General features: G+C 34.7%; 1 protein-coding gene across 5 annotated transcripts in view; it reads left to right on the forward strand.

The window, feature by feature from the left end:
- LOC131040382 (probable pre-mRNA-splicing factor ATP-dependent RNA helicase DEAH9) overlaps positions 1–23,387 on the forward strand; it is a 229,780-nt gene that overhangs the window by 184,011 nt on the left and 22,382 nt on the right. For 2 of the 5 annotated variants that reach the window (XM_057973287.2, XM_057973291.2), the window contains exons 16-20: positions 1,008–1,175; positions 12,750–12,839; positions 12,961–13,032; positions 20,294–20,392; positions 20,629–20,718. In XM_057973287.2, coding sequence (XP_057829270.2) covers positions 1,008–1,175; positions 12,750–12,839; positions 12,961–13,032; positions 20,294–20,392; positions 20,629–20,718 — 519 coding nt within the window. The remainder of the gene's footprint in view (positions 1–1,007; positions 1,176–12,749; positions 12,840–12,960; positions 13,033–20,293; positions 20,393–20,628; positions 20,719–23,387) is intronic. The other 3 variants (XM_057973289.2, XM_057973292.2, XM_057973290.2) reach the window with 2 other exon arrangements.

Consider the following 23,387-nt stretch of genomic DNA (forward strand, 5'->3'; position numbering starts at 1 on the left):
ACTCTCAGCTGCAACCCCTTGGAAGATCTTTCACTTCCTCAGTTATGCTATCTATGGGAGTTTTCGTTCCCAAAGATAATATTCTGCAGACACCTCTCCGTTCCACAAAACCCAATCAATATCCAAATCAATAACCCAAGCTGCTTTGAAGCTCAACTAGATCTCCCTTAATACTTTTTTCAGTCCATCTCTAGAAGCTTCTAAAAGTGACTTTATGATATAATATTTAATTAAGTCACTTTATTAAATTAATTAAATATAAAGTCATCTTATAATTTTTAATTTATTTGATAACTTTATAAATAATTAACTTAATATTATTAATTAAAATAATTAATTAAGCTATCCATAAAAAATAATAAAAATTTGGACAACTTAACTAATTAAATTAATTAATTAATTCCTCTCCAAAAATGAGGACATTACACCATATCCCCCCTATCTTGGCAACTCAGAGAAAGACTGATTTGGAGTGGGTTGATTACACGTTTGATGATGCAAATGGTAAATATATTCTTGATAAAGTCATTATTATAAGTCTGCTTAGAACCTGAAAACCTATCTCAGATCCATACCTAACATTTAATCCATGCTCGTTAGACATCCTTACACTCTTAGGTATCTTGACATAAGAGTAATGGGAACATTATTACTCGAAAAAAAATTTAGTTATTGAGTTCTTTGTTGTAGAAAATTGTGCTTGTAGATTATTGGTGACATTGGTTGCATTTTTTTGTTTACAGAAAACCCCCATTAAGGTGCTAAATAATATCTTTTGATCATCTTGATCTTTGCATACTAGATTTAAGTTTAAAAAGTTTAATTTGTTTATCATCTTGGTGATAATTTCCATCAGTTCATCAAGGTGATATAAAATGTGCTCTTGCTTTTTGGAATAGTAAATAGTTAATATTTTTTGTGAAATTTTCATTGGGAGCATATTTCTCAAGTATTTGGATAGTTTACTATATTTTACTATCAAATTGAAATTGTTTTCATATGATATGCAGTTGAAGGCACTAGGCATAGACAATATCATGGGTTTCGACTGGCTTGCCTCTCCACCACCAGAGGCAATGGTGAGGGCACTTGAAGTTCTTTACTCTATTGGCGTCTTGGATGAAGATGGCAAATTAACATCTCCAACTGGATTTCAAGTTGCTGAAATTCCTCTTGTAAGCGATAGTAGCTAAACAGTATATGTTTTTTGCAATTTAATTATTGTGATGGATCTTAATTGATTCTTTTGTACTACACATTTGCTTTAATTTTTGTCATGGTATTGAATTCAATCTTTACTCATGGAAGTAAAGACATTTGATCAAATCAAAGCACCCAATGTTTATACATCAAGTGCCAAAGCACACTAAGGAAGTGATTATTCTCTTGTTACTTTTATTCAGAGACCATTTTTTCAGTTTGTTACAATTTACCTTATAGATGGTTATAAGCATGGAGGGATTACCTAGTGTCACACATCTATGTATAATAATAATAGTGGTGGATTACATTTATTCAATAATCAGTGTAAGCTACAGAAAATCAGGTTACCGACCCAGCAGATCCACTCGTTTTCTTTCATCTTAAATATCCTTTTCTCTACATTTTATTCTCTCTATATATATGTAATGTTGGCAGATAGAAATATAATTTTAGGTCCTATCTGACCATATTTTGTTCTGTTATTTTGGACAGTTTTTTCTTTTCAATAGAAAGCGCTAGGGACAAAAGAACACGGGTGGCTTTGAGGACAAACCTTTTGTACCTTTCCAGTAAAGTCACTGTTAAGGAAGTAAAATTTTGATATGCTGGGTTCAAGTCACAAAATGGACCTAGGTGGAGAAAATGGAGTGAAGGGCGTGATTTTAATAAGATACTTCCCTATTACCACATAATGCACAAGTATTTGTCCAACTTTTCTAAATGCAATTTAAGCCTATTTGTCGTTGGACTTGGACAAATAGTTTGTAAACAAAAGAACTTCTCTTCATCTTAGAACTTTATGTTGCATAAATTTTTTTTGTCACCCACAGAAGGTATCCCCACGACCCAACCCAACACCCAACCAATCTTGCCTTAGTCTTACATTGTTTGCCAATTTTGGGCCAGTAGGGGCGAGTTGAGGCGAGACTAATCCTTTGGGGCCACACGAAGACACGCAAGGGACCCACCCTGGGTGTGGCTGGTTAAACTAGGTTGGATACCGAACGAGGCTTGAACCTATGTCGATCATCCATGCCTTTCAACGGCTCGACCAACCGGTCTACACCCCAGGGTCAAACTTTATGTTGCAGAATTATTGCCTCACAGCAAAAGTAATATTTAGAAGAAGTGCACATTATAATTATCTTTTATCATAACAAGAGCCAAAGCCCCTTTTGGCAATAGGTGCTTCAGATGTATTGGGGATGGCCCCGTGGAGATCCTTAACACAGATCAATGTCTTGGGGATGAGAAATCTCAAGGAAGTTCTAGTAGCTTGCAAGGATGCAAGAACACACCTTTCTAAAAGAGCATGGGCTTGAATGAACATGCATTTTTTGAAACAAAAATTCGGTTCACTTCATGAAACCCAATAATAAGAATTAAAACTTAAAAAGGAAGGATATGCATGTAATTAGCCTGCAGATGTTAAAAGGCAAATGCTTGGAATGGTAGTGTGAAGATTTTAAAAACAAAGTAAATTTAATCAATGTTTGTTACAGGCACTATAATATTCAGTTTTCTTCCAATTAGGTTTTAGTGTTTATGTCAAATTCACTTCTTTGGCCCTCAAAAGCCTAATTCTCAACCAATACAAGTTATTCTTATAGCTATGAAGTTGAAATGGGAGCTAACTTTTAGAATAACTTTGACTCAAAGTGTAACCCAAAAGGATGTGCTGGCCCAAGAAATTCATTGCTATGGCCATACCTATTGTGATGTTTCCACACATCACCCCACTCCAAATGGGGACCCCCTACTTTTTATCTTGGTCTTTTGGTTTTGGTTCTTTTGGTTTTCTTATTTTCGCAACAATCCCTTCGGTGTCCTCGGTTTGCAAGTGTTTTTGATGAATTTTGATCAAGTCTACAAGTAATTTGAGCAATTTTGACTAAGTCTAGAACCTGTTTTGTCTATTTTAGGGTTTTGCCTTTCAGACTTAGATTTGAGGTCATTTCCTTAGGGTTTTGGAAAATTTGAACGTTATAATGAAGTCAAAACGCTTCAAAGAAGCTACTAGTGAAATTTGAGCAAATTCTGAGCACTTACTATTTTTAGTAAGTTTCACTGCATCTTGGATTGGCCTTATTTTGCAAAAAATCAAAATTACTATTTTTAGCAGTTTCTATTTTTAGCAAATGGCCCCGTGTCTCGATTTGCCCTAATTTGATGTTTTGAAGTACTTACTATTTTAAGTAAGTCTTTTTGGCAGGTCCATCTCAGGTAGTGGTCACAACACTGAAGGCAAGCATTCTTGAAAATCCATTTCTAAACTTGGAAAGTTGAAAAAGCAAGCAGGTGATCAGAAAAAAATGGCTATGGAATTCCTTCTTAAAGTGGAAAAAGCACGAGAATCCTTCTAAGGCAAGAGAAATCCACTTCAATCCAAAAATGACATCCAAATCCAGGTGATGTATAGAAATGGCGCTCAAGTTAGGAAGAGGGTGCCAAATGTATGAACAGGTGGAATTTCCTCCAAAGTCAAATAATTCCTCTTCCTTGATAAAAATTTGCCCAAGTTGAGTTGAGGGTGCCAAAATAAGTAGAGGAAAGATCATTTTTTTCAAAATTCCTCCTGCATGATGAAATAGTGCTCAAGTTGAAGAATGGGTGCCAAAACATGGGAAGGAAGGAATTTCCTTCCAAGAGAAAATTTCCTCCCTCAAGGCAAAGCGGTGCCCAACCTAGGAGTGGAGCACCAAAATGTTGTTGTCGAGGAACTTCCTTCCAAGCAAGAAATTCCTCCTCAGAGAAATTCCACCCAAGACAAGAGATGGGCGCCAATATGGGGTCAAGCAAGAAAAAGCCCTACTGTCCAAAATTCCTCCACCTAGGATTTGCACCCAAGGTTGAGCTAGAGCACTAGAAAAGGGTTATGGAGGAATTTTCCATCATTGCAAATATTCCTTCTCCATGAAGAATTGGCGCCCAAGCAAAAGGAATTTTCAGGCAAGAAAAAAAAATTCCTTCCCTTCATGAAAAACATAAAATTTGTGTAAGGCATGAAGACATTCCTTCCTCGAGGAACAAATTTCCAAAATTTATTCTCCAGTTCAAAATGTGCTTAAAAAATTTTAAAAACTTCTTCCTCAAGGTGGAATTGCCCAAGATGAACAATTTCAAGGCACGAGAAAAATTGGCTAAGAGAGGATTTTCTCTCCAAGAACTCTGGACAAGATAAAATTTCCCAGACATGGAAGAAATGGCTAGTTGATGGAAAATCTTCCTTCAGGACGAGGTGTGCACGAGAACACAAGAAAAGTCCTTCAGGACAAAAATCTCTCTACAAAGATTTTCTCTCTCCTAGAATTCCAAACGTACAGGAATCTTTCAGAAGTTGAAAAGATTGTTAAGGCAGGAAAATCTTCCAAAATGTCTTTTGTGAGCCCGAAATGGAAAGATTCTTGTGAAGGATGAGTTGGTGACACGCAAAGAGAATATTTTGTATTAATGAAACACAGCCCGGAAAATTATAAAAGTTCCTATGATGGCGGAGTCCATTTGCATGGTGAGAATCTATTGAATGCATGGCGGCATGATGGTGCATTTATTGCTAGTGGACATCTTGATCGAATAGTGGCATACTTAATGCATGGCGGCTACCATATTCCAGGAAGTGATGGCTCATTTATTACATAGTGGGCGATGTTTTGAATGTAAGGGGTATTTAATGCATTATGGGCGCCATTTTGAGCAAAGGATAATTAATGTAAAGTGGGCAAGATTCCTCATTTATGACTCTCCCCACTACTTGACATCATGTATTTGGGAATTTATTGGTCAAACTCTAATTAGGGTTTGCATGTTCAATCTTGGCCATTGATTGGTTTGTAATCTAGACCATCCATTTTCCTCCTGAAGGCCTACAAAAGGGGTTCACCCCTTCATTTGTAAAGGAGGGAGATTTGTATGAAACTGTTGCGATAAGTTAATGAAGTAATAAACAATGATACATTGTTCTCTGATGGTGTTCATATGTGTTGTTTCTTAACTTGCAAGGTTTCACCTTCCTCACTTAGTTTAGATTTGTTTCAAGCATTTAGATTAATGAGATAGATTGCATTGCTTTGTGGTGAGATCAATACGTTGATACCTTTTGCTGACAAATGATTTCTATTAGCAATGCAAGGTTGGACTGAGCTATTTTATGTGCGCGTTCTTAATTTGGATTGTTGGATGAACATTGTTCTTTGATAGTGTTCATTTATGGTTTAAAATCTTATAAGCACGACCTCTGAAGATTGCATCCGCTTTATGCAGTTGTCTGAAAGTGGTGAAGTAAAGTGTGTTCGATCCCGCCCGAATCATTGTTATCCGTCAAGTTCTTAGATTTAGCTTAGTCTTCCTAAACCCTCTCCCCTTTAATTTCAGTTCATTCTAGTTCAATTCGTTTGAAGCAGCAGCATCACAGAATTGCTATATCCGATGATGAAGTTCCAGCCACAACAAAGAAGTGAAAGAATGATCCAAACGTAAGTCCCCTTGGATTACCAGCAACATCCACCAAACGAGTCTATATCCATCAAAAAGTCACTAGTACGCAGTTGGAACCTTGGAGTCAATGTATGATCTTCTTGCAATCTTGGCATACATTTGATTTTGATCAAGAGAGGATAAAGCGACCATTGGAAAACAATATTTTGTGTTGGTGTGGTCACGAAACACTTATCAACAATACCAAATTAGTTTAAAGCAAACATGAAAATAGTGGCGGGACAAACAAATGAAATTACTATTTTTATTTTGGTGAAGAGTTGAATCACGCGAGCTTTTCTACTGCCAAAACATCACCTTCTTTGCATGACTTGTAAAGGGACTAATCAATAGAAGAAACTAATTATTTACATGAGATGCTGAATTATTTAAGTTGCAAGTGATAATATCAAGTAATATCCTATCTCTATCCCATTCAAACCCTTTTTAGAATTGTAAATCAGCATTTTCCAATAGTTTTATGTTGTATTTTAGAAACAAGCTCTTGAAAAATATAAATTTAGTATTTGTTGTTATTCTTATGCTTGAGCATTTTTTCTCCTAAATAATAAAGGAAAGTGGGCAATCAATTTATGAGCCCTTTCAAAGGTTTTCACTTTTAGACATAGAATCATGTACGAGACCCTAATAGATGCTAGGATGGTTACACTGTCTCATCTCATCCTTAATTTTGGAGTGTTTAGATAATGATATCCATTTGGATGTCACCAATCTATACTTAGATGAGAATGAATCAATGAGAAGATGTTTATTTTCATGTGGTGCTACCAATGTATCCAAAGCCTCTTTTACCAGGCAACATGGATTTGCTTCCATCCAGTGTGTATGAAGATGTATTTTTTCTTCCTTATAGCTCAAACTGCTTTGATGAGCACATGTCACCAATTTTCTATCTACTATTCTCTACTTGGCCATGGCCATTCTTCTATGGAATTGATCAGATGCTAGGATTATGCTATGAGGATGTTGTTAGTTCTTTTACTTCAATATTTGATATCCATGTGACAATGAAATTTAGCCATGGTATGTAGCTTTAGTCATCATCAACTGCATGTTTCCTCAAGGGATCTTTTCTCACATAATAACTGTAATATGACTAAGTTTGACTTGATTTAGTTTAACCCCACTAGTGATGTTTATATTGTTCTAATGTTTTACTTTTTACTTACCTTTGCAGCTCCTATGGCTCCTTTTGCATAGTACTATGTCATTGATCTACTATGTTCATTTGTGGACATTAATATAATCTTTCTTTCTCAGGAATGCTTGATGTTTGTATCTTCGGCTGCTTGTTTAAGCTAAGACATGTTATGGAGAAAACAGAAGTTTCATTTTAATTTGTCTTCTTGGAATTAGGTTCCTTTTGTAGACAAACCATAAACCTACTATTTTATCCATTTTTTTATGATTGTTGAATAAGACAAACAACCACATAGAGGGTACACTACCTATTTTTAATGGAAAGGGATAATGTGTGAGTAAGCATAAGGGCGTGTATGGCCACATTCATGTATGTGTGCATGTGCATGCACATGTCTTTGAATAGACTGCAATAATCATTTAAATATATTCAATAAGCACAAGGGTTGGATACAACTAAACATACTTGGATTCAACCATGACATGACTAAGTCCAGTAACAAAACTGAATAAGAATCCATTTGAAGTGTTACTTATTAATACCAAGTATGGTCTAGCACATTGTAAAATGATTAATCAAAACTCATAGCTTATATGTCCTCGTGATTGACCTCTTAATTGTGTTTTATTTATGCAAATTTTGAATGCTAGTTTAACTAGATTGTAAATTTCAATAATTTTCTCATATTAAGCAATGATCACAAAATCTATTTGTTATCCATCGCAATGGCTGCTAAATGTATATTATGTATCCTAATATAGATGTAATTTATTTCCTAATAGGTCTAGCACATTGTTATTAACCTAAACCCATACCCTATCCATCCTCCTTTTAGTCCATTGGTCATTATGGTAGTTCCTTTATACCAGAGTTACAAGACTCTGCAAGTCCAGAGCCGAGTCGACTTTTTAGAGTCTAGATGACCCTAGACTCAGACTCAGTCGAGTTTGGTCGAGTCTACTCAGACTCGCCGAGTTTGTCAAACTCGGCAAACTTGTCGAGTCCCAAGCTTGAGACTCTGTTGCACCCAGCATAACGTTAAAAGAAAAAATAATAAAAAAAAAATTTAACTTGGACAAAAGGATGGAAAAAAAAACACGACCCAAAAATCAGTTGCCACAAGTAGAAAACTCAATCAATAATCACTGCTTGACATCTACATTGCTAAAAGCAATGAATAGTGTGAGAAATAAATTTGATTTTTCTTTCATAGATTAGCAAAAGGCATAAAGCACCTTAAATGATATAGTTGGCAGCTGGTAGAATAAGGAGATGCAAATATCGTTTTTATATTATTTTGTTGCATAATATAACAATAATATTTATCTAATCAATGCTAATATAAGCAACTCTACATTGATGATAGAAGTATCCCTTTATATCATTCATATTGCCACCTAACACTAAGGTATAAACACTTCCTATAGCTGAATACACAATCTACTTGTAGCTGGAGTACACAGTCCCAATAACAATAATTTAATACACAGACCTTGTTGCAATTTTTGAAGCAGTTCATACAAAACCATCCGATAACAACAAATTTAAATCTTGTAGCACCTTGTGAGAATCTGGTAACAATTTATAAATATTTTGTAGCACAACTATGAGTGTGTATCATCTAATGAACCCTGCAACCTTCCTGTAATATTTTTGGAGAATCAAGTTGAAGGAATCTAAAAACACACCCAAAGGAATTAGAATACTCAAAACAAAAATAGCAAATATTTTTGGTGATGAGGATTGCTTGTGGAATTGGATGCTCCTACATCAAGAAGTCAAGTAATAAAAGATCTATGTTAACTGTGTGTCCTTGATTCTTGAATGTACAAAGCAGCTTTGTAATGTCCCCTTCTAATTAGTCATCCATATCAGGTAGATTATGTAAGAACCCAACTTGGCTCTCCTCTGCTAACTGTTTCTTTTGAATGCAGTAGATTTGAATTTGTTTTGGTTTTTGAATGTTTATAAAAAATTTTGTGTTTTTTTGGTAATAATGAGCAATGATACAATACTGAAATAAACTCCTATGCTTAAAATAATACTGAAACAATAATATTACTGCTGGAATTAATTTACGAGACTATCAAGGGAATGTTGTTCTGTTTTATGGCCAATATGCCTGGGAAACAAATTTATTACAATGTAAGATAAAAAACCTGATTTTTGCTGTCCCAGTAGTTGAAAAATCTGCAAACTACAAATTTTAATTTTTTTGAAAAAAATTACTGTTCACGCGGTACTGTAGCAGTCCGTACGGCGGCACTATTCACGTGGTACTGTTCACGCGGCATTGTAGCAATCCATACGGCGATACTGTAGCAATCCGTGCCGTACTTGTTAATCACCAAAATTTCTTCAATAAATCTGCAATAATTTCTCATGAATTTATTCTTCAATTCTGCACAATTAGATGCAAATAAGACCTCTGAATGAAGTCTTCCTGAAACCAAATATCACTGAATATTTCATCAGCTCAGATGGTGAACATTGAAGCAACTACGTCCTCCAATGGTGGCTGAAAACCCTAGTCTCCAGAGCAAAACCCTTTCAATTTCACAATGTCAAAATAAAATAGCCATCCTCTTCTTTCCAAACTCAACGCTATATATCCTTTTTTGCAAGTCGTACCCTAATCCTCTTAATTACAATTTTGCTTGTAATTTCATTTAATTTCACTTGGGGTGTCAAAACGATTTTAATCATTAAATGGGCATTTAATTTTAATATTTCAATAGTCTGGCTCAGATAATTTAATTAAAAACATGGCCCCGTCTAATGATGAGTTGACCCTCAAGTTAAGTGATTATAATATAAAGTCACTTTATAACTTTATTATTAAATCACTTAATAATAAATGCTAAGTCATTCAAACTTGTCTAACTCCACGAATATTTTGATTTTAGCTATGCTGTCTGAAACTGGAGCTCACTAGTTGACCACCCATATGACCGTGATGTCTGCTAAAAATAGCAGGGGTCCATCTCCAACTGCTAAAAATAGCCTGGCCAAGCCAAACTTAAAGCAAAACTCATCATAAACAAACTCTGGCAACCCAAAAGTGTACTCTGCTCTGTCCCCGGAAGATCTCCACGCCAAGGTGACCCTCTATCCAATCCTACTAGCCTACGAGGGTCTTTGATAGGCTAATCACAAGCTAGAGTGATGTCTCTAGCTAGAAGGGGACATCACAGATTAGTCTATAATTCTGAACCTCGTAGGCTAATGAGGATGGATAGAGGGTCTCATTCAGTTGGTATCTTCTCCAGGGTTCAGCGGGCTATGGTTTGGCTTTCGTTTGGCATCATTTGGACCTCATTTGCTATACATTTGCCATATTTACTATTTATAGTAAGCCATAAGTTGCTCGTGAGGGGGACCTTTCTATTTTTAGAAAGAGCATATGGTCACATGGGGAAAAGCAGGATGGACTCCCGCCTCAAATGGCATAACAAAAAGTTAAGTATTTTGGGAGTTATTAATATTTTAGTGGCCAAATTAATATTAAATCATTAAATGGCCTATTATAAAGTTATAATTTAACTTTATAATTTCACTTGAGTTGAGGGTCAAATCATCATCGAAAGGGGGCCATTATTACAATTAATTATGGGGTCCAATATTATTGAGAAATTAAAATGATTTCCTAAGTTTTAATGTAATAACATTTTAAATGCTTTTTGGAGGAAATCAAACTCATTATGTGATTATTTACTCGAAACTTGTTTACTAGAGAGCATTGGGGTTTGAAGAGACCAAGGGTTTCTGCAAATTTCAAGTTTATTGGGCATTGGAGAGCATGGCTCCTTCAGTGCAGCAGCTATCTGAGGTTGTGTAATATCCAGCTGAGGATTGCTAATAAGTTGGCTTCACATAGAGGCCAAGATTGTGCTTATTGGACAAGAATTTAGAGGTGAATTTAAGGAGTTTCATGAGCAGGTTTTGATCAATAAAATTTCATAATATTATCATCCACAGCAGGCCGTACATCAGTAAACAATACAGCCATACCTTTGCATTGAGTTTGGTTCGATTTGATTGAGGAGGAGCCTTAAAAAAAAATTGAATTTGGGTTAAGAAGATTCGGCCAGCATTGGAGAAGAAAGCTGTGCCTTTTGGGGAGTTTTATCTTACGTAATTGCACAATAAAGAAGGATCAATCTGCTCCAGAGGTTGTTTTTTAGCAGAAATTTCCAGCAGCAACTCTCTTTCTTTTCCTCCGGGTATGCATGCTTTGTATAAGACTTATATTTCAATAAATGTTGAAGTTGTATGACTGAAGTTATCATTTTTTCAAACAATCTTTGCATTTTCATTTTCAATTGTGATCAATTTATTTAGTTTATTGGCATTTGCTTTTTCATTCAAACCCTTGCAAAAACACACAAAAATTATAAAACTTCAAAACCAAAACAAACAAAAAAAACCAGTATCAGTAGTTAGAACCAGCAGGGTTCTTTACAAGCTTTGAATGTTTTGTAGTGATTAATTGTCTTCATTCTTTTTCTAGTTGTTATTTCAAGTATTATTTTCTCTTCAATCCAAATCAAATGTTGATGTGATTCCAATGATCTTTGTTTTAATCATTGGATAACATTTTTGTTCAATTCTAATGTGTTATTTAGTTTAATTTATTTCCTTCAGCTCAAGCCTAAAATTTGCATTTATACTTATGTGATCAATGTAAACTTGTGTTTGTGTTCAAAGTATCTTCTATTTGATGAGATTATGATGAGATTATTGTGTCTCTAACGTTTATTTATTAAAGAATGCATGAAACAAGTTTAAAATCGTTAAAAATCTTTGAATTTCTTGGGTTTTCAATTTGCCGAGTCCGAGTCCGAATCAAAAATCTGCTTGCCAAGTCCGAGTCCGAATCAAAAATCTGCTTGCCAAGTTCGAGTCTGAGTCAAAAATCAGCTTGCCGAGTCCGAGCCAAGTCCGAGTCTTGTAACTATTCTTTATACAAATTGTGACTGCAAGCTAAACTATATTGTATATTCTGTTTTTCTTCCTTATGTTACGACTATGGTCTCAGGATCTAAGTCTTAGCTATTATTTCAATGGCTGCCAAACTACAGTTACCAGCATTTCAATATTGTATTGTATATCCTGATATAGACACAACATCATCCGCAAAGAAGAAGGTAAATAATGATTATTCTATGCATTTGAGGAAGATCAAGAAACGTTTAAAATGTTGATTCCAGTCAATCAAATTTTTAATGTATAGGATTTAAAAAATAAAATTTAATATTTAATTTTGTACTTTCAACTCCTTGAACCATAGATGTAAAATATGTTTAGGAATATACAAAAAGAACCTACTGTATAGCGAAGATGAAACATTTGAAACTATTACCAAAAGCACGTAAAATAAATATGGGAGCTTACTTATAATATATATAGAATATAAAGCAAGCTACTAGACAGAATTAGCAGGGTGAAAAGGTCTTATTTAATACTAAAATGATCATAAAATACTAAATGTATGGCATTTTATACTGGAAATAAATATGGAAACTTGCATGTAATAAATTTAAAATACGAAGAAATCTAATAGACAGAATTATCAAGGGTGAAAAGTTTGAGTGAAGACTAAAATGACAGGAAAAGGTTAATAATGAAAATTTTAAAAAAAAATGGTAGTTTTTTTTCCTTGCAGTAAGTTCTTTGGAAGAATACTCATGCATCCTATTGATATGGGTCCAACTGACACAGAGAAAAGTTAACTATTTTATTTTAACTTACAAGTTGGGTAAGCTTTTTGTTATTGTCATAAATATATATTTTATTAGCACAAAACAAGAACACATACAATGCAAGTGGAGCTGAGTTTTTGTTTCTGCATTTTATCAATACATTAATTTTTTAATTGCTTTGTACTGATTTTATTTCTTCATCTTGTAAGGAGCCAATGATTTCGAAGATGTTGCTAACATCAAGCTCAATGGGTTGTTCCGAGGAAATTCTTACAATTGCTGCTGTTTTATCTGTTCAGGTTTAGAATGACACATTTACCTTAATTTATAAAGGGCATTTCAACTGTTTTTGTCTTGACATATCTACTGCTTTGAGGGATTTCTTTACTTATAGTCTTTATTTGATATCAATTTTTATAGTCCATTTGGGTTTCAAGCAAGGGGATTCAAAAAGAATTAGATGAAGCGAAGGATCGCTTTGCAGCTGCTGAGGTAACTTTGACAAAATCTATAGCACATTTTTTTTACATTTTGTGTTTTTCCTTTCTTATACTTTAAGTTATATTTCATATATATATTGATAGGATGTTTGAGATTCATTTGAAATCTTTAGGAGTTATAATGCAGATTATAGGTTTTATAAGATCTTATAAATTTTTCAGAGTTGTCAAATTTCAGTAATCAACAAGCTCCTATCAACATTCTCTCACTATCTCTATCTCACTCTCTTTATCTCCCCGGATCTCTAGACCTATCTCTCTCCCTATCACTATTCCTCCATCCCCTCTCTACATTTCTCTATCTCACTCGCTTCCCTCTCTCCCAAGATCGATACCTATCTCTCAACATTTCTCTTTCTCATCCCTAGACCCTCACGAGGGGTGCTACTCTCAACCTCGTTTTGGTGTCACCACCAAACCCCCATCAAACTATAAGTTTAAGCGAGTAATAGGCCAATGATGAATCATGATCATAAAAATCTACATAATACATATCCCTCGTTGCAAATATTTGCATATTCATAGTCAAAGCCACAATCAAGGATTATCTTGTTTCATATATTGGACAACTTGTTTAGTATACAAGGACTGCCATAGGCAAAGTTTGCATGCTATAGTCCTTGTACTACTGAATACAAGTTAAGTCATAGTTGGCAAGAAATGCCATTTTCATAATGCAAAATGCATCAATCATGCCTTGGATAGACAAGTGATAGAAGAATATCATCTATTACTATCCCAGCTAAAGTCAAAATAGAACATAACCATTTATCTTTTTACTTACCACTCCTCTTTGTCATTGAGCTTGGCAACAAAATATGTAGTATTGAAGGCTTCAAAAACACATTACTAATAAATTCCTTAGTTGAATACACACACCAATCTTTAAGACACGATAAAATATCATGGCTACATCATCATCCAAGAACCATCTTAGATAATCACAAGGCGATGGAGCCCGCAAAGCACTTAAACAGCTCTAATCAATCTTAGTATCAAATAGGAGTAGGATGCTTATACATTTGCTTGAGGACCTGCAATCCAAAATCATGCATCTTGATTGGCAAAGCTTTTGGTGCATGTATAATAAACCTCCCTGGAATCACAATTATCATCCACATTTTAGTTATTGGTATAACTGGAGCTTCCATTGTGTAATATTATTTAGATATTTTATTTTTGTGGATTTTTAATAATGTAGAGTATTTAATATTCATGGCATCACATTTATAACTATTCTTTATGTGTAGAGTATTTAATAGTCATGCATTGTGATACAGCTCATGAAATGTGGGAGAAACTTCAAAATACATATGAAGGAGATGACAAGGTTAAAAAGGTCAAGCTACAAACTCGTAGGATGCAGTTTGAAAGTCTCAAGATGCAAGAAGAAGAGAATGTTGTTGCTTATTTTTTGAGAGTTGATGAAGTTGTAAATTCTCGTAAGGGCCTAGGTGAAAAGGTTTGAGGCAATGTTGTAGTTTAGAAAATCTTCAGATCTCTTGACATTTGATGCAAAAGTTTCAGCAATTGAAGAGATGGCTGATCTTGACAAGATGACTGTTGACAAGCTCCATGGCATTTTAATAGCGTATAAGATGACAAATTCTAATTCATCATCCAAAAGGGAGACAACTTTCAAAGCCTCAAAGAAAAGAAAAGATTTGGAATGTGTCTAGTGAAAGTTTTGATGGACAATCTGATTTTGAAGAGGCACACTTTATGAGGAAGCTGAAAAAGGGTTTTGGCAAATATAAAGGCAAGTTGCCTTTCAAGTGTTTCAACTGTGGCAAGGTAGGACATTTTGCAGCCAAATGCCCATATGAGAAGAATGAGGATAGTAGCTATGAAAAGAAGTCTAAGTTCAACAAAAAGAAATACAAGGGAAAAGAAAAGAAGACCTAGAATTTCAAAAGGTGTCTCTATTCAAAGGAGAAAAGTTGTTCATCAGATATTAGTGATGAGGAATCTTTAAATGATGAAATTTTGTTCTTGGCCCTAGAAGAAGCTCATGTTGAAAATTAAGAAGATGAAGATTATTTTGATGAAGGCGAAGGAGAAGTGGATCTTGAACAAAAGCTAATAAGTGCCCTTAGTGAAATCGAGAGGCTTAAAAAGAAAAATCAGAACTTAAATTGCTGCTACAAGAAGGGAATGAAGAAAAAAAAAAGAAATTTCAAGCCTTAGAGGATGCAGAAAAATTGATAGCTGATTTGAAGATTCTAATTGAAGAAGCAAAGAAAATAGAAAAAGAAATCAGAAGTCAGCTCAAGCTGAAAGAAGAAAACTATGAGAGACTTGAAGCTTAAGTTGTTTCACTTAGGAAGTTGGATAAATCTTTGACACAGTTGAATCATGAGAAGATTGACTGTAATGTCCCCTTCTCCTCAGTAATCACACGTGAGTTGATTAGCCTATTTCATGTGATCTTGATAGGTTTATTTGGAGACATAAGGGGTGATAAGTTGGACTTGTCATTAATTTTCATTGGTGGGGAAATAACAAGGCAAAATATTATTTTATTGGGTTTAATATTAATATTTGGAGGGGAAAAGTCACTTTATGTTATAAAATGAAATTATAAAAAATTAAAGTGACTTAAGTTATAAAATAATAATAACGTCATAAAGTGACTTTATTAGGAGGAAATAATATAAAAGTGATTTTTAGTGCCACATTGAGAGTTGAGGTCTAGGGTGGTTTGGGGAATTATTATAAAAGGTTCCTCTACCTCTTCCAAAGGCTATTATGTGATTTATGCTATTTGATATTTCTCCATAGTTGCTGGTCATGACAAGGGCAGCCATTTCTGACAACGGAAACCCTTGGAAATTAGTGGATCGGATGGAAACCTAACTCCACGTAGAGAGGTGGATTCATCATTGGGCATATTTGCAGGTTTTGGAATTAGTTTGAGCTTCAAGGAATATATTTCTGTTGTAACTAAGTATTTGCTACAGTATTCGCCATAGTAATCGCTACAGTAGCTGCTACAATTATTCACATTCCATACATTCATTCTCTAGAATAGGTGACTAATTTTGGGCATATTGTGAAGAGTTTAGCAGATGGTTTGGCTGGCAAATTTCTGAGTTTCAATGGTGACTGATTTCTATTAATCTTTGGATGTCAGCCATAAGAAATTACTAAGTTTTGGAGGGTTTCATCTCAGTGCCTGTCTGCAAACTTTATCAGCAATTAACAGCACTTGCCTTCAAACTATATCAGCGTGAAAGGACCTCAACACAGCCCCTGTGACTCACATTTGAAGTCATCTACAGCTCTATGTCCGGTTATTTCATTTGTAAGAGTTATAAGTCTGAAATTAAAATATCAGGCCCGATATGAAGTTGTAATTCGACTGTTATGTTGAAATAAAGTTCAGAATTGTTGGAGTTTCATTTATCTTTGTTTACATTAGTTCTTAGTTTCAATTCCCTATATTATGTTATGTAATAATTAAAACAAACCTTCAAACATCAGAAAATCAGAAACCAAACCTTGCATGCAAAGTGTTTGATGAAATGTCAAACATCAAAAACTAAAAAATAAAGGACAGAATTAGCAAGGGTTCTTATAGACAAATTCTAATTCATCATGCAAAAGGGAGATAGCTTTCAAAGCCTTGAAGAAAGGAAAAGATAAGGAACATGTGTGTAGTGAAAGCTCTCATGGAGAATCTGGTTTTGAAGAGGCACACTTTATGAGGAAGCTAAAAAAGGGTTTTGGCAAATATAAAGGCAAGCTGCCTTTCAAGTGTTTCTACTATGGCAAGGTAGGACATTTTGCAGCCAAATGTCCATATGAGAAGAATGAGGATAGTAGCTATGAAAAGAATTCTAAGTTCGACAAAAAGAAATACAAGGAAACAGAAAAGAAGACTTAGTATTTCAAAAGGTGTCTCTATTCAAAGGAGGAAAGTTGTTCATCAAATGTTAGTGATGAGGAATCCTTAAATGATGAAATTTTGTTCATGGCCCTAGAAGAAGCTCACACTGAAAATCAAGAAGATGAAGATTATTTTGGTGAAGGAGAAAGAGAGGTGGATCTTCAAGATGGCCCCGACTCCCTCTATTTGGCACCCTCCTGAGGAGTAGGGTGGAATTTTGTGCTTGCCAAGGATTCAATGCATTTCAATGAATTCCAAGGTCACCTCATTCTAGCGTCCTATGACCTTCTTGGGCGGATTTTTGACCTTGTCATGGAATTCACAATATTTTCCATTTTCCACGTTGATCTTACTTTGGTGCCATGCAAATGTCTTAGGCGGATTTTTATAGGAGGAAGGAATTTTGACCATGGAGGAATCTTCCTTTATCAGAATATATATATGAAATATAACATTTAAGTATAAGTGGCATTTCAATATGTTTTTCCTTTCTTATACTTTAAGTTATATTTCATATATATTGGCAAGATGTTTGAGAGTGGTTTCAGATCTCTAGGAATTATAATGCAAATTCTAGGTTTTAGAAGATCTTTTAAATCTTCAGACTTAGTCAAATTTCAGGCCATTTCCGGATCAGGTTGACATTTGTGGATTGATGTGAATTTCCAGACTTAGATGATTTTGCATGCTTTCCACTTCTCGAATAGGAGTTCCATACTCAACCATTTTTTTGATCCAACTTGTCTGCCTTCCGACTCTTCCGAATTTAGAAATGATCTTCAGGAACGTTCAGTCTTCAATGTCTTCAGGGATGAACCTGCCAAAATAGATTTTCCCAAATAGTAAGTGTTTCAAAATGTTAGGGTTTGGACAAAACAGGTCAGGAAATCACTTACTAAAAATATTAAGTTTGATTTTTGGCAAAATGATGACATTCTGGGACTCAGTAAAATCCCTAAAAAATAGGAATTTTCTAAAACTAGAAAGTTGCTTCATTTTGGCTCAAATTTTACTGGGAGGTTCCTTGAAGGGTCCCGATTCCAATTATATGTTCATTTTTTCCAAAACCCTAACAAAAATCCCTAAAATCTAGACTAAAGGCAGAAACCCTAAAATCGACAAAACAGGCCCTAGACTTCATCAAATTTACCCAAACGAAAAGTAGACTTATTCGATTTGACCCCTGAACACTTGCAAAGTAGAGAGACTGATGAGACTACCACCAAAAGACCCAAAAAAACAAAACCAAACGACTAGGAGGGCCTAAAAAGTAGGGGGTCCCCATTTGCAATGGGGCGATGTGTGAAAACGTCACAGCAAACCACACTCAGAATATCTTTGAAGACTTCATCCAAATTTGTTCAAATGTCACAGCAAACCACACTCAGAATATCTTTGAAGACTTCATCCAAATTTGTTCAAATGAATCACCCTATCAATTAGATTTTGCAAGAGAACAAACCTAGAGATACAAGAAGAAATATAAATTACCTTGAGGATGAAGATATCTCTTTGTTGTCCATGATAGAGCCCAAGAGTTTTGAAGAGGAAGCAAAAGATTAACTACAACGATTTTTATTCATTCTTGTTTTTTTATAAAAGGCATGGCAACTTCAGTTCTTATGTAATGCCTTATTAATGAGGGTTAGCATTTTTTATGAATTCACTTTATGACCCACGTTGGTTGTGTGGGGGGGCAGGTATTGCTTTAATGTTTTTGTTTTTGAAAGCAATGATGTTTTGGTGATAGCTGAAGAAAGGTGTCTAAGATATTTTTTTTTAAGTATGATACGATGCTTGAAGCTATTTGAAATGAAGGAACATATATGTTACTGCTGAGACATAGTATTATCTTTACTAAATGATCTTCAAGAAAATGCATGTAGCTATCGATGGAAGCTTTGAAAGAAATGTATGAAGACAGATATGAAGAGGTTGACTAATAAGATATCTAGAGGTTTTTTTTCTCGAACCAAAATTGGTAGAAGGAATACATTACTTGGTGGTTTATAAATTTTTGCTAAGAGGTTTAAGGAGTTGTAGGTCATTGTGATATACTACTGAGTATGTTACTGAGTTGGTGCTCAGACTGAGGTCGATGCCTTAGCTGATTGGAGTTGGTGCTCTATATGTAACTGGGTTGGTGCCCTTTTTGTTAATAAATCTTTTGGTGTTTCATGGGGTTTTACCCAAAAGGGTTTTCCATGAGAAAATTTGGAGTTTGTGTCTTACTGTTTGCTGTTCTATGTTTTATGTGGTTTCAAAATACCGATTCACCCTTCCCGCCCCCCCCCCCCCCCCCCCCAACCCTCTCAGTATTTTCTGTGTGCATTTCACTAGTTTCGTGAACACTCTTGTGAGTGGTTCCTTCTTGTTTTGTTTAACTTTTGTTTTTCTCCTTTGTAGGGTTTTTATCAGTTCTCTTCCTAGTACTTTCTATTGTAAGCATCTATACTTTCGAACCCCATTGACCTACTTTTGGTCATCCATGGACATCGATATTCTTTCATTTTTTCCTTCTTTCTATGCTTAAGTCAGTTTCACTTTCCTTCATGCTAGTGGATTCCATGGTTATTAGTTCTGTGGGCCCAATTATGTCACAGGCATGCTGGCAGTTTTATCCTCATGCTCTAATTTGACTCGATATCCTTCCATAGTGTTGTAATGAGGCTTCCTCCCACAAGTTTGAAGATAAAACTGGCCAGTTCTTTAATTATTGTATGTTTCTCACGGGCTGTACCAACACAACACAATATTTATATTTCTAAGATAGAATTTATAGAGTAGAAAATTTGCTGTCTAGGTCTGCAGTGAACTAAATATGGTACATTTATTCATAACCATTGCTAGAATCCAGATCTGATGTCCCTGTTTGCAAAGTAAATAGAAGAATTCTATCTGCTGGAAACCAAAACAATATTTATCTTAATCAAGCAATTAAACTCTGAGTGGTTAATTCCAGTTCACCATCTGTCATAAGCTCAATTTGTGCAGATTCCTTGTATGCTAAATCTACCCAGTAATGTGAAAATCAGACCTCTGTCATCAAGGAATAGCTATTGGTGTTTCTATTTTGTATTTTGCTAATGATTCTTTTCTATTCTACAAATGATGCAAGAAATGGTTTATATGTCAACACTGATTTTGTTTTCAATTTTTAAATAAACTTTAGTGTTGCCTGAAGAGCCTAACAATGTGGAAAATGGAATGCAAATGCTGAAGCTAGTCATAAAATGAGATTGAAAATATTTATGGTATTATACTATTATCAATAACATATTCTTATCAAAATTTGATCTTTTACTATGAACTTCCAATACTGTGTTGCAAACTATAGATTAATCTTTCTGACTTTTTTCTCCAGGGAGATCATGTAACATATCTAAATGTATTTGAAGGATTTCTTCGTTCAAATAAGTCTTCTCAGTGGTGCCACAAAAATTTGATAAACTATCAGGCAATAGTAAGTACTTTGAGTTCATGGAAGAGTAACATCCATTTTCATGTTTGCATATCTATAAAAAATATTAGTAGCTATTTACAGCTTACTTGGTATACTTAGATATCCTTTCCTTTATACCTCTTATTCTTCAGGGTCTATTTTTTACTTCATTGCCTTCAAATTTTACAGAGCAGAAGGTGGATTGCCTTCACCTATATGTTTATCACATGGCATTAATTCTATTTCTTAATTTTTAGCAGAAGAAGGTGATTGAGATCAGAAATCAGCTCAAGAAATTGATGCAGAGGTTAGGGTTAGCCATAATATCATGTGGAACAGACATGGAGGTAAGATTTGATTGCAGATTTTATGTTTTTCTCCTTAGAAATGTTTCTTTGTTGTAGGGAATTTTAAATTTGGAGTATGTGCATAGGTTGCGTTTACCCTCTTATTATAATCTAGGCTAAGTGCATGATAAACAACTTGATGAAAATCGGCAGATGGAAGAGACGTATTATATGTAAATAGTATTACATATGAATGATTGCACAATTTTGTGTATATTTGAAACGTATTAAATATGAATGGCATATTGAAACAGGCTTCAAGGACTGAGATCTAACAATCTAATTATGAGATATCAACAATCAATTGATTAATGCAGACTTCCTTGCTCAACTGTTGATATTTTCTACTTACTACATCGATAATCACAACTTCCTTGTACCAACTTGCAGTTTCTTGTTGAGATATTCCAACATATTTGATCCAACAAACCCTAGGTTTCACATTTCAAGTTTTATGTGGTAGATATGGCCTAGTGATAAATATATGACCAAAACCAATTTCTACAAGTTGCTGCCACATTAATTATAATAACCAATTATTGCTTATGCTTATAATCTTATTACACCACATTACTCGTCTAAAAAGTAACTTACATCATAATTATAGCCGCTAATGTAAATTCCCAATTCAATAACAAATATAAATATACGCACGTTGTATTAGAATAATTAATTCTTTTAGTCAATTACCTCTTTAGTAGTTCTATTAATGGTCATTTAGTTAGTCATTTAGCTTTTTAGTTCGTCATCTTAGTTGTCAACTTATTTACCTTTTTAGTTCATTTAGTCTTTTAAGTGAAACTATTGCTTCTTTTATAAGAACGCATAGTTGGCTTTTTAGATTTTAGCTTTTAGCTTTATTTAGCGCTTTAAGTGTTTTAGCTTCATGTTGAAGCCTTAGATTAACGGTTCGTTCTTTTTAGAACACCGTCTTGTAATTCTTTTATATACGCTTGTATATTCGTTATTAATTCATTCAATATCATTCAATTATTGATTCAATTATTTTTCATGGTATCAGAGCAGGTTGATGGGATTTTTTTTAATTTTGCGAATTTTTTAATAAAAATCCGTTGAGCCTTTCTACCTAGAAATAGTTTCTAGAAATTTATTTAGAGATTTTTTTATGAAAAAAATCTGATTGGTTTATGGATCACGTTTCTTGTTGAATAGGTTTTTTTGGAATTTTTTTTTGGACGGATTTTCTACCATTTCAAGAGTTTCTGGGTGGACTGTTTTGCAAGAGGGTTTTTAAGAATCGCAGACTGCAAGAGATGTTTTTTTTTGTTGGGCGAAGCTTTTTTTCAGATCGTGTGTTTCGGATTGGGTCTATTTGAGGGTTGAGCCGTTTTTTTTTTCCCAACACGCTTCTCTGCTTGGCGTCAGCAATTTTCTAGGCAATTCTTTTATCTACTACGGATTTTTTTCCATTTATTTTGCTCTAGGCGATGCGAATCTGACCGCATGAATTTCGCGATTTTGTCATCAGACGCATATTGCGTCACGGCGGTGGGTGGTTTTTTTTCCCAAAGTCATGATTTTCTTTTTGCGATTTTTACGATTTTCATTACTTGCGTTTTTGCCCCGATTTTTCCGCGACGAGATTATTTCACAATTTATGCAATTTTTTGGCGATGCAATTTGTTTAGCAGCGGCGGTGGGAAGATTTATTTTCTGGGTGGCTGGCGTTTTCATCTTTGCAATTTTCCCGATTTTTCAGACCTGCAGCTGTGACCTAGGGTTATTATCTGTCATTCTTAATCTCAGGACTTGTGCCAGTTTGCTGATTTTTTCTACGATCAAGGATTTGCAGAAGTATTTATGGGTCTTCAGCAAATTTTGACATTTGCATTGGGATTTGTGCCTTGAATTTCGTTCTAGGGTTTCAAATTCTTTGTGCAACTGTTTCTATTCTGATTTTTAATTAGATTCTTCTGTCTCATGCCTTCACTAGGTCGACCTCATTCAACCTCGGTTTTTGTGATGGCATCTTTGACCAACATGTTGGAACACAATTAGAAGTTCAACGGCCACAACTACAACACCTGGAAACAACACATGTTAATGATATTTGAATATTGTTGCCTTGGTCAGATTGATTTGGGCACGACCTCTTGTCCTACAGGTCCCAAGGTTTTCACGATTTTTTCTTGAAAAATTGTCTATGGGTTTTTTTATTTTTCTCCACAAAAAATCATGGGAGGGTCTTGCTTGATTTTTTCCTCAAAAATCAAGGTTTTGTTGTGTGATGTCTGGTGTTTTGTCGCGTGACATTTTAGGGTTTTCACTATTTTTTTCTCGAAAATTGTTCGCAATGTTTTCACGATCTTTTCCTCAAAAATTGTTTGTAGGATTAATATTTTTTCTTAAAAAATTATCATCTATAATCCGCGATGTTTGCGTGGGATTTTGGTTATCTAGGTTTTACCCTTTTTTCCACAAAAACAATGATTTGTAACCTCAAATTTCTTGGTTTTTCCATTTTGTCCTCAAAAATCGTGAATTCTCTTTTAGAGGGGTTCCTATTTTCAGGGTTTGACAGTTTTTTCCTCAAAAATCATGCTTTGTTGCAGTCTGTTTTGGGTCGCACCAAGAGTTGCCAAGGTGAAGATCTGCAACTATGGTATCTTGCAGTCTATTTTGGAGTTGTTGGAGAAAACAGTGCTCAA

This window comes from Cryptomeria japonica, chromosome 7 (genome assembly GCF_030272615.1).
Source record: "Cryptomeria japonica chromosome 7, Sugi_1.0, whole genome shotgun sequence".
Classification (NCBI taxonomy): Eukaryota; Viridiplantae; Streptophyta; class Pinopsida; order Cupressales; family Cupressaceae; genus Cryptomeria; species Cryptomeria japonica.